The 12,500-nt window shown below is 48.5% G+C and overlaps 1 protein-coding gene across 1 annotated transcript in view; it reads left to right on the plus strand.

Moving 5' to 3' along the window:
• The window catches only part of gbe1a (glucan (1,4-alpha-), branching enzyme 1a), a 142,664-nt gene that overhangs the window by 12,983 nt on the left and 117,181 nt on the right, over positions 1-12,500 (plus strand). Inside the window, exon 3 of the mRNA XM_063202318.1 lies at positions 6,535-6,625. Coding sequence (XP_063058388.1) covers positions 6,535-6,625 — 91 coding nt within the window. The remainder of the gene's footprint in view (positions 1-6,534; positions 6,626-12,500) is intronic.

Here is a 12,500-nt window from a genome sequence, read left to right on the forward strand (position 1 = left end):
TCCACTGTACAACTGGGTCGAGTTTTCTGGGAAGGCTTTACCGTGCGGACAGAAGACAGCCGGCGTTGAAAGAGCAAAAACACTGCAGAGTCCAGGGGGGGGCGCTGTGGTGCAGCGTGCTGAGCCCCCCACATTTGGGCTTACATGCCCACCCACTTGGACCCCGGTTCGAGTCCGGCCGGGGTCATTTCCCGATCCTCCCCTGTCTCTCTGTCCCATTCGCTTTCTATCACCATCTTCTACTGTCCTGTCAAAACAAAGGCATAAAAGCCCCTAAAAATATATATATAAAAAAGAAAACATTGCAGAGTCCGGCCTGGAAAGCACAGATCAGGGGCGTAGAACTTAGCAAATGATTCAACCTAAAGCGTTCGATCAGGGAGGGCGACCAACCCAAACTTGTGATTAGAAAATGTGAACATTCCATTGGCTGCCATCTGCTGGCGCCGAGCTCATTACATACGGTATTTTCAGCTGAAGTTCAACTTCTTCTCAGCAATGAGCGATGGGTCCAAGATCTGACGAGCCGGGATCCAGCACCTCTCCTCAGGGCCGTAGCCTTCCCAGTCCACAAGGTACTGGAGACCCCGGCCCCTCCGTCTGACATCCAACAGACGGCGCACAGTGAATGCCTCTGCGCCATCAACTAACCGGGGAGGTGGGGGGGCAGGTTGGGCAGGGTGCATGGGGCTGGTGATGAAGGGCTTGATCTTGGACACATGAAAGGTGGGATGGATGCGGCGAAGGGGAAAAGGGAGCTTGAGCCGGACTGCAGAGCGGCTAATGACCTTGGCGATAGGGAAGGGGCCAATAAAGCGGGGGGAAAGCTTACGGGACTCCGTTTTGAGGGGGAGGTCTTGGGTTGACAGCCAAACGCGCTGCCCTTGGCGGTAACGGGGTGCTTGTGAACGGTGCTTGTCAGCCTGCCTTTTCATTCTGGAGGAAGTGCGGAGTAGAGCAGAGCGGGTAAGCCTCCATGACCGCCGGCAACGGCGGACGAAGGCCTCAGCGGAGGGAACCCCCACTTCTCTCTCCTGGTCCGGGAAGAGTGGTGGTTGGTAGCCCAGGGAGCACTCAAACGGGGACCGGCCAGTGGAGGAGGAGATGTGGGAATTGATGGCGTACTCTGCCCATGGCAACTGCTCACTCCAGGTGGTAGGGTTCTGGGAGGCCAAACATCGCAGCACTGTCTCCAACTGCTGATTGGCCCGCTCGGTCTGGCCATTTGTCTGCGGGTGAAAACCAGAGGACAGACAGACAGAAGCACCCAACAATTTGCAAAAAGCCCTCCAGAAACTAGAGGTAAATTGGGGACCCCTATCAGAAACCACCTCAGAGGGCAGTCCATGCAGTTTAAACACATGCTGTATCATTATTTTGGCAGTGTCTTTAGCAGATGGTAAGCCAGCAAGGGGTATAAAATGTACTGCTTTAGAAAAGCGATCAACCACAGTGAGGATTGTATTGTTACCAGCAGACTGGGGCAAACCCGTGACGAAGTCGATGGAAATGTGGGACCAGGGCCTCTTCGGAACAGGTAAGGGTTGTAGCAGTCCCGCAGGTGGGCGTGTAGAGGTCTTGTTTTGGGAACAGATGGGACAAGAGGCGGCAAAGGCCTTGGCGTCCTCTTTCAGGGTAGGCCACCAGAACCGCCGGGAGATGAAGCTGAGAGTGCGGTCGGATCCAGGGTGACAGGAGAGTCGTGACGAGTGGCCCCACTGCAGTACCTGAGAGCGGACAGAGGTAGGAACAAAAAGAAGGTTAGATGGACACTGACTGGGGCTCGGTCTACGACCCTGGGCAGAGATGACCACAGACTCAATGTCCAGCTGCGCCGCCCCGACAATGCGATTTAAGGGCAGGATGGTGTCTGCCTCTGTGGGCTCTTCATCTGTGCTGAAGAGTCTGGACAGGGCATCAGGCTTCACGTTCTTGTGGCCAGGGCGGTAGGACAGGGTGAAGTCAAATCTGGCAAAGAACAATGACCAGCGAGCCTGACGAGGGTTGAGTCTCTTTGCAGAGCGGAGATACTCGAGGTTACGGTGATCTGTCCAGACGAGGAAGGGTTCGCTGGCCCCTTCCAGCCAATGCCTCCATTCTTCCAGGGCCAGCTTTACCGCCAACAGCTCCCGGTCTCCGATGCTGTAGTTCTGTTCTGTTGGAGTGAGGCGGTGGGAAAAAAAGGCACAGGGATGAACCTTGTTGTCCTTGGCAGATCGTTGCGAAAGCACGGCTCCCACACCGACATCAGAGGCATCGACTTCCACGATAAACTGCCGAGCAGGGTCAGGATGGACTAGAACTGGGGCTGAGGTGAAACGTCGTTTCAGGACCTGGAATGCATTCTCAGCTGCAGGGGACCAGTTGAACTTGACCTTGGTAGAGGTTAAGGCAGTGAGAGGAGCTGCCAGGGAGCTGTAACTTCGTATGAAGCGCCGGTAAAAGTTGGCAAACCCCAGAAAGCGCTGAAGTTCACGACGGGATGAAGGAGTTGGCCACTCCACCACTGCCCTGATCTTGGTGCAGTCCATCTTCAGTGTCCCGGCTGAGACCACGTATCCAAGGAAGCCCATGGTGTTGCGATGGAATTCGCATTTCTCAGCTTTGACGAAGAGCTGGTTCTCGAGTAGTCGTTGGAGGACTCTGCGGACATGTGAAGAGTGCTCAGAGAGAGTCCTGGAGAAAATAAGGATGTCATCCAAAAAGACAAAAACAAACTGGTTAATCATGTCCCTCAGCACATCATTCACTAATGACTGGAAGACGGCAGGGGCATTGGTCAGTCCAAAAGGCATCACTAGATATTCATAGTGGCCAGAGGCGGTGTTGAAGGCCGTCTTCCACTCATCCCCTTCTCGAATGCGGACTAGATGGTAGGCGTTTCTCAGGTCAAGCTTAGTGAATACAGTTGCCTCTTGCAGTAACTCAAAGGCGGAAGACATTAAAGGGAGGGGGTACCTGTTTTTGACGGTTATGTCATTGAGACCTCTGTAGTCAATACAGGGTCGGAGTGAACCATCCTTCTTCCCAACGAAGAAAAATCCGGCACCCGCAGGAGAGGAGGAGGGCCTGATGATGCCTGCTGCCAGAGATTCTTGGACATATTTAGTCATGGCCTCAGTTTCAGGACGAGATAGGGAATACAGTCGCCCTCTAGGAGGGGATGTTCCAGGGAGCAGATCAATTGCACAATCATAGGGGCGATGTGGGGGTAGAGAAGAGGCTCTTGACTTACTGAAAACTGCCTTGAGGTCCAGATATTCAGACGGGACAGCTGAGAGATCCGGGAACTCCTCCGCTGGAGTGGAGACAGGTGGTGGTGTCTGTGCCTGGAGGAGACATTGGGAATAGCAGAGGGGGCTCCAGCCCACAATTAGTTTAGTGGCCCAGTCAATGTGAGGATTATGCTTAACTAGCCAGGGGTGGCCAAGAACTATAGGGGCATGAGGAGAGTCAATGACATAAAAGGCCAACAGTTCATGGTGATTACCGGAAAGGCATAGACTCACCGGTACGCTGACATGCGTGATGTTGGCTAGCCGTCGACCATCCAATGCATTTGCCACCAGTGGTCTCTGAAGGGCAGTTGTGGGTAATTGCAGCTGGGTCAAAAGGGTGGAGTCAATGAAGTTCGCCTCAGCCCCCGAATCCACTAGAGCCAGTAGTTGTTGTTGGAGGCTGCCAAAGCTCAAGGTGGCCGGGAGGAGAGTACGTTGCATGGAGGAGGGTGTTATGGGCGTCACACTCACCAGTACCCCTCTAGCTACTGGCGAGCGTTGGATTTTACTGGGCAAGTAGCGATGAAGTGATCTGGTTGGCCACAGTACAGACAGGATCCAGTGGTCATCCGCCTCTGTCTCTCAGCGGGGGTCAGACGGGCACGGTCCACTTGCATTGGCTGTGGGTCGGAGGTGCAGGTGGTTGACTGAGGGGTGACCATGTCGCTGGCTGGTCTGGGACGAATGGAGAAGGATCTTCTACCAGGGCGCTGTTGTAGCCTAGTGTCAATTCTGATGGCTAGGTCGATCAGCTCCTCGCAGGTCGATGGAAGATCATGTGACACCAGCTCATCCTTGATCTCATCCGATAGGCCGTTCAAGAAGATGTCAAAGATGGCTCCTGCGTTCCAGGAAGTGGATGTTGCCAGGGTCTGGAAATCAATGGCGAACTCGGAAACCGACCGGCGGCCCTGACGCATGTGTAGCAGTTCTCTTGCAGCTTCATGGCCATGTTTAGAACGGTCAAAGACCCTCTTCATCTCTTCACAGAACCCACGGAAATCCTCGCAGACAGGTGATTCCACCTCCCATAGTGCTGTTCCCCACTCCCTGGCCCGCCCAGAGAGTTGAGTGAGAACATAAGCCACTTTAGCTTGGTCAGAAGGGAAGGTGGCAGGTTGAAGTTGGAAAATGAGTGAGCACTGGGTAAGAAAAGAACGGCAGGTGCCAGGCTCACCAGAATACTTCTCGGGTGGGGGTAGACGAGGCTCATGGGCAGCTGCAGGTGTGGAAGAGGAAGCTGAACGTGATAGCTGCAGAGGCTGAATTTGAGCAGCCAGGTTTCGGACACTTGCAGCTACAGAGTCCAGCTGGGTGGAGTGTCTGCCAAGCATTGCTCCTTGTTGTTCGAGGGCGCTCCTCAGCTGCTGCTGGTCTGCTGGGTCCATCTAGGTCAGACTGTACTGTTAAAGTACAGACAGGAAGACCCAATTGCAGTTCAGAGATTTTAATTTTCTTTTCACAGGAATCCAACGAAAGATTTGCAGTTCAAAAACAGTCAACAAAAAAAAGGGGTAACGCTCAGAAGATTCAAAAGGGCAAAAATGAAAAACCCCAGTATCGGTTCTCAGTCTTCAAGAAAAAACTCAAAAGTTGCATAAGCACAGTCCATGAAAATCTCCAAAAAACTCAGGTCACAAAAATCTCCAGACAGAAAAAAACTCAAAAGGATGCAAGAGAAAAAGTCCAGGCGGTTCCAAAAAGTCACAACAAAAGATCTTCACAAAAATTCCAAAAAATAGCAAAAACAAGGAGAATGGCAAAAACTCAAAACTCACAGGGCTAGAGCACTTACGGATTGACGCACACTCGGGAAAGGACAGAACAGTCTGACACATGGCAAAGGGTGAGCAGGGCTTAAGTAGGGGGAAATTAACAAACAATGAGGGTGATGCCAATGAGGGGCAGGTGGCAAACAATCAATCATGAGGGGAAACAAAAACAAAAGCACATGGGCAATGTAGTACGCAAAGGGGTCACTAGAGGGCAGGCACAAATGTAAACAAAAGGTGACAGGTGGAGACAGACTGTGACAAGGTCACATATTGGGATGCACCCCATATGAGCGTATGGTACAACCAGGCTAGTTCTGTACTGCAGGGATGCGTCATATTAAAGCTGACTGAAAATATGACCGGCTGACTTAAAGGGATACTGTCCCATTTTTGGAAATAAGCTCATTTTACACATCCCCTTGAGTTAAAAAAATTGAGTTTTACCTTTCTCCTCCTGTACTTTCAACCGTTCTTTAAGTACGGCAGTGCAAATTTTACCTCCAAGCTAGCAGTTAACGTTGACTCCTATGAGACCAGTTAGCCGCCAGCTGGTCTCATAGAACTCAATGTTAACTGCTAGCATGGAGGTCACATTTGCACTGCCATACAAGTACAGGAGAAAGGTGAACCTCAATTATTTACCTCAATGGGAGGTATAATATGAGCTAATTTCCAAACATGGGACAGTATCACTTTAAAGCTGACTTCGGCAGGCCTATGGAGTGGAAAGAAACTGCTAAAAATATTACATAATGCACCTTTAAGGCTAGTAACTTGTGTGACTTCCACAGGCCTATGGACTTTTGTACTGCAGGGATGCATCATATTAAAAATATTACACAGTGCACATATACTGTATTTGCTGGCTTGTTTTACTGGTGTCATAGACACCTACATATATTAGGAGCGTGTTCCATTCTCCACACTCTGCACTGTGTGCTGTGATACAGTGCACTTTCCACCCTCAACTTAACAGCTAAATTTGAGGGTGAAGTGCAGGTCCAATTCACGTTCTGTCTGATACACTTCACGGAAATGACGGTTGTCGCGTGTCATCAGAGTTTACCAACCGCCAATATACAATTCATCACGGAAGACACTGTTCCTTATGTTGACAATTTTTAAAAGCTACCCCTTTCTCTTATATACATGGCTATTGTCTTTTGAATCAAAGCTATGCTGTCATCACAGAGATTCGGCAGTTTGATCAATCTGACACTCAACCAGAGAGGAAACTACGTAACAAACATGGCGGCCGTTGAGTGCGAAAAGTGTACATAACTGCACACTTCAAAAAATGGCCGGTTTGAGGGCGTTACCCGGGTAGTTTACAGTACACTTCACCGCCGCGATTAGAAATGGAACCGCCCTGCGTACCCAAACACAGTGTGGGAAGGGCGGAAAGTACGAAGATTGGAACAGCCTATAGGTGACTGCTTCATTTGGTCTTTAGAGCTGTCTTGTGTGTGTGACTTCCACAGGCCTATGGAGTGCAGCGCCAGCCCAACAACAGCCTGCTGTTCAGGGAGTGGGCACCGGGAGCACAGGGCCTCTTCCTTACAGGAGACTTCAGTAAGTACACACACACACATGCACACACACAAACACACACACACGTATGCACGCACGCACGCACGCACGCACGCGCGCACACACACACACACACACACACACACACACACACACACACACACACACACACACACACACACACACACACACACACACACACTCTATGCCCTGCCCTGTGTGCACTGTGTATATGTGTTTGTTCTCCCTTGCGGCGCTGTGTTTGTGTGTGTGTGTACGTGTGTGCATGCCTGCGTGCGTGTGTGCGTGGGTGCGTGTGCGGTGTCCCTTGAGGCGCTGTGTTTGTGTGCGAGTGCGTGTGTGTGCATGTGTGTGTGCGTGTGTGTGTGTGTGTGTGTGTGTGTGTGTGTGTGTGTGTGTGTGTGTGTGTGTGTGTGTGTGTGTGTGTGTGTGTGTGTGTGTGTGTGTGTGTGTGTGTGTGTGTGTGTTGTCCTTTGCGGTGTTGTGTTTGCCTATCACTCCTAGAGGATCATGGGAGTGATGACACGGCCATGCCTGCACCTCCTCCCTCCCCTCCGGGCATCTTATTAAACCGCACCGGAGGACATCTCGCTCTCTGGCTCTCTTCACTGTTCTCCTCTCTCTCTTTCTCTCTCTCTCTGGCTCTCACTTTTCTCCTCTCCCTCTTTCTATCTCTCTCTGGCTCTCACTTTTCTCCTCTCCCTCTTTCTCTCTCTCTCTGGCTCTCACTTTTCTCCTCTCCCTCTTTCTATCTCTCTCTGGCTCTCACTTTTCTCCTCTCCCTCTTTCTCTCTCTGTCTGGCTCTCTTCACTTTTCTCCTCTCCCTCTTTCTCTCTCTCTCTAGCTCTCACTTTTCTCCTCTCCCTCTTTCTCTCTCTCTCTGGCTCTCACTTTTCTCCTCTCCCTCTTTCTCTCTCTGTCTGGCTCTCTTCACTTTTCTCCTCTCCCTCTTTCTCTCTCTCTCTGGCTCTCACTTTTCTCCTCTCCCTCTTTCTCTCTCTCTCTGGCTCTCACTTTTCTCCTCTCCCTCTTTCTCTCTCTCTCTGGCTCTCTTCACTTTTCTCCTCTCCCTCTTTCTCTCTCTCTCTGGCTCTCACTTTTCTCCTCTCCCTCTTGCTCTTTCTCTCTGGCTCTCACTTTTCTCCTTTCTCTCTTTCTCTCTCTCTCTGGCTCTCTTCACTGTTCTCCTCTCTCTTTCTCTCTCTCTCTGGCTCTCACTTTTCTCCTCTCCCTCTTTCTCTCTCTCTCTGGCTCTCACTTTTCTCCTCTCCCTCTTTCACTCTCTCTCTCGCTCTCTTCTCTCTTCTCCTCTCCCTCTTTCTCTCTCTCTCTCTCTCCTCTTTCTCTCCCAACTCATATATCCCATTTTCCTTCGCCCATACCGTCTCTTCTTCCGTGATTTGTTATCGGTCTGCCCACCACCCCACCCCCCTCTCTCTCTCCATTGCTCTCTCGCGTTCTCGTTGACTTTCTCATTGTCATGTGGATCTCTCTTTCTCACTCCACGAGGTTGACCACAGACCTCCTCTCTCAATCACCATCTCCCCCCCCCCTCCCCTCTCTCTCTCTCTCTCTCTCTCTCTCTCTCTCTCTCTCTTCATCTCATTGCCATGTGTAGCTCTTCACCCCCCCCCTCAGGTGCTAATTGTGCTCTGTCTCTCCCAGAGACTGCTGGCAGAGATTCTTTAAGTATATAGAGATATGCCAGCATGATAGGTTTCTATGGGCAACTAACGTGACCAGGTTCCGGTCTGCCTAAAGGGGCGTGTCATAATGCTCCTAGCATTGAATAGAACAGTCCTTAGGTCTGCCTAGGTCTGCCTAAAAGGGGGATTCCCCCCCCCCTTCCCCTTGCAATAATAGAACCCAATTATAGAACCCAATGGAACCTCTCTCTCTCTACTCTCTCTGGTGCTGGTGTCTCTCAGGTCCTCAGCCACAGTAGTAGCAGCAGCTGATGAGTGCTGATGAGCATCAGGAAGGCAAAAAAGATCTTGGCTGATCCTAGTCACCCCAACCATGAACTGTTTACCATATTGCCATCTGGGAAACGGTACAGAAGCCTGAAGTCTCACACTACCAGACTCCAAAGTAGTTTCTTCCACCAAGCAGTTAGATTACTGAAAAGACAACAAGGCACTTTATTTGCACTTTTTTCCACCCCCCCCCCTCCCTTTTTTTTATTTTTATTTTTTAAAATCTTTTTGAGGACACAAGAAAAACACAACAATTTTTACTCTTTATAGGCTTCAAACCTATAATAAGATGTAATAAAATAATCTTGAATCTTGAATCTTGAATGAGTGCTGTAAAGGGAACCCCCTCCCAGCTGAACTGTGCAGGGAGCACCATCTCTTCTGAACTATATACTCCAATGCAGGGCCCAATTAATGCACAGGCTAGATATTTGCTCAGTATGGGCCACCGAGCAGCCCTGCCAGCCTCTGCCCATTTAAAATCTTTGGCTTCATGGCTTCAGCTTGTGTAACTTTGAGTTATGAAGGAAACGGCCTCTGCTTATGTGTCGGTAATGGTGTTTTCGACACCAGATGTCTTACACGTTTTTTTAAGGCCACAGTCAGACTGCTTGGCAGCAGCCGTGGTGTAATGGTTAGAGAGTTGGACTGTAGATCACAGGGTTGCTGGTTGATCACAGGGTTGCCCACCCTTACCAATCCCTTTCAGTCCCCACATTGCTACAAGGACTGGACTGTAACCAATACCCCGCAAACAAATGTAAGCCACTTTGGATAAAAGCGTTAGCCAAGTGTAATGTAATGTAATGTAAAGAAGGCATATGTGGTCATAAATGCATATAGTTTATGGAACATTTAGTTACATGTGTTCCCTTTTTTGTAGGTGGGAAATACGAGTTATTACTCTCAAACAGTTTGGATGTGCCTCTCAGTACCCCACTGAGGTTTCCGCCCCCAGGTTAAAGATCTCTGTCCTTTACATTTTTTGTGGCGGTTGTGAAACAGCCGTAGTCAAAGGCAAACATTGCATAGAGTACAGTGTGCTATCTCCATTTCCCAACGGCCCCTAGCACTACGTACTCAACACTACTGAATGATAACGTCTGCTGTTATCACTGTGTCTCTCCAGCGCGTTGAAGGAGGTTATTATATTCTCTATATCAGAGTAGTCGCACTGCTTTAGAAAAAAAAATGTGCTCGGTGTTGCTTTACTGATTCGCCCTTTTCGCGAAGGTTATCTACATAACACCGTCGAGTGAAAAGAGAAAAGTGCCTTCAGCAGTCTTTTGTCATCGCCGTTTCGCAACGGAGCCACAGACTCCACCATCCTTGACCTTCTGCTGAATATTTGATCTACTTCCACTGTGCAACTGAGGAGACACTAGTATTGCTTTTTTTGTATTTTGTTATTTTAGATATCAGCCGTCTGCAATGGAACTGAATTAAAAAAAATAGAAATCCCTGTTGGCTGTCAGTGTGTGTGTGTGTGTGTGCTACTCTCACGGCAGTGTCAACAGTTTTGGCAAGGTCCAGAACAGAGTCATCTGAAAGGGCACCCCACAGAGCAAAAAGTGAAAATGTGAAATGAGGACTCAATTTTGGGGCCCCTCTCTCCCTGGGCCCGGGGCAACTGACCTCTTTGTCCCGCTCTGTTGGCTTCCCGTGCTTCACTGGTGGTGGCAGATTGGAGGAGACACTTGAACTGCCCTACAAAGGCAATGTGCAGTAACTACACTGAAGCGTTTAGATGCAAAACCCCCTAACTCCATTTCTGAAGACCTGCACTTCTATATTTTTAGAGAACCCCGTTGATGGTTGGGTTTACATTCATGTACTTGGTAATACATGTAAATAGTTATATTACATAAATAAAATAAAAGAAATATGCAATTTTTATAGCTTTGTATTGAATGATGAAATGAATGAAGATTATTTTCTGAAAAGGCTCTTAGGGGGTTTTGCATCTGAACTCTTCCACATTTTCTATCTGAAAATGGTCTTTATTGCCCCTCCAAAGAGTCCGAATGTGTCCGGCTTTAGTGATTCTGCCATGACTCAGTTGCAGTAACTGCAATATCCAGTCTAATACCATGACTTTGAAAGGCAATTTTTCTTAGTTTCAATGTTGACATAGTTACTGCACTTTGCCTTGGTAGGACACACTGTTGTTGGAGTGAAAATGCAGCAGCTTTGCCATCCAAAATGGCACATGTCTCTTTTGGACTCATTCACAACGTTTGGCATTTGACAACGTACACTGTTACTCACACACTTAGCTCATTTCAAAATTGGCTGAAAACGGTTATTATCTCTCATTAATCAGTCTGAAAATATTTTTGGAGGCCGTTAGTGACAGATGTGAGGATCAGCAAACAGACTGTGTTGTGTTTCTCATGTTGTTGTTTTTTTTAATTTACGCCTCTTTTAGTCAGTTATCTGTCTGCTCTAATTATTATTTTTTGTGCTATATCTCTCCCATTCCTTTGCACTAGGCAGGAAGTACAAGCAATATCACTCATTTTTTTGTTTCTGTTTTACTGGCAAGCCAGACTATCATGAAGTGTGCGCCTCACCAAAAACATATTCTGCTACTAGGGTTTGGTTTTGTTCATTAGGCCAGTGTTTCTCAACCTTTTTTTAGGCGAGGCACCCTTTCAATTCATGAAAAATTTCAAGGCACCCCAAACCAACAAGCCATAACATATTATAACGTGTAGTATGCCTGTGGGAAGCTAATGCTAAGGCATATGATAACGTGTAGTATGTCTGTGGGAAGCTAATGCTAAGGCCTTCAATTAGGAGACCTTCGGAGTCTTGAGGGTCGAGAATAAATGGAGTCCCCTTAGCACTGTAGATGGCGGTAGCGTACGTCTTGTGCAAACACCACGAAAAGAGAAGAAGAAGGAGGGACAACGCCCCCTTAGGAGACCACATTTTGAGCACACACTTTTGTAGAGCTAAAATAAATAGATTTAATCGATAATCGATCGATTTCATTTAAAATTCTCATAATCGATTCACAGGGCACAACATCTTTTTTTTGTTCTTTTTCTTTTTGTTCTTTTTGTCTAATTTAGGTCTATGGAAAATACCCAGTAGGTATTAGTCAATTAGGCCTAGGCCTACTTATTACAAATTAGCAATCTGTTAACACTGTCAAGCCACAGCGCTTTGACATTTTTATATAAAAATAGGCAACAGCATCTTCGAATGAATCGAATCGAATTGAATCATGATTAATCGATTCAAAGCCCTAAGAATCGAAATCGAATTGATACATGAACATGGCTGCGATACCCAGCCCTACACTTTTGCATTGAGTGGGCGTGTTTCGATTCCTCTTTATTATATATCCTACCTCTTTGATAACATCTAGTATGTTTGTGAGAAGCTAATGCTAATGTGACGGAGCTCATCTTGCACCTGTTCACCCCCCTCGGGGATCGGACATGCGATTTCGTCAAGTACAACGGTCCGGCAATGGAAGACACAGTACGATACCGCTGGGCCAAGAGACTAGTCTCTCGGTCCAACGGCATGAGACTGTATGAAGCTATCGGAGGGAGGTTTACCAACGTTCCACGCCAACTCTGTGCTAGTTAGCCTCCGTTACACTCTCCCCCTTAAACCTCACTCCCATCCCGGGTCAGCGGCACCACTGTGACGGAGCTCATCTTGCACCTGTTCACCCCCCTCGGGGATCGAACATGCGATCTCGTCAACTACAACGGTCCGGCAATGGAAGACACAGTACGATACCGCTGGGCCAAGAGACTAGTCTCTCGGCCCAACGGCACGAGACTGTATGAAGCTATCGGAGGGAGGTTTACCAACGTTCCACGCCAACCCTGTGCTAGTTAGCCTCGGTTACAATAAAGCAGTATTATAATGTGTAGTACGCGTGTGGGATGCTAATTAT

The sequence above is a fragment of the Engraulis encrasicolus genome, chromosome 7, assembly GCF_034702125.1.
Source record: "Engraulis encrasicolus isolate BLACKSEA-1 chromosome 7, IST_EnEncr_1.0, whole genome shotgun sequence".
NCBI lineage: Eukaryota > Metazoa > Chordata > Actinopteri > Clupeiformes > Engraulidae > Engraulis > Engraulis encrasicolus.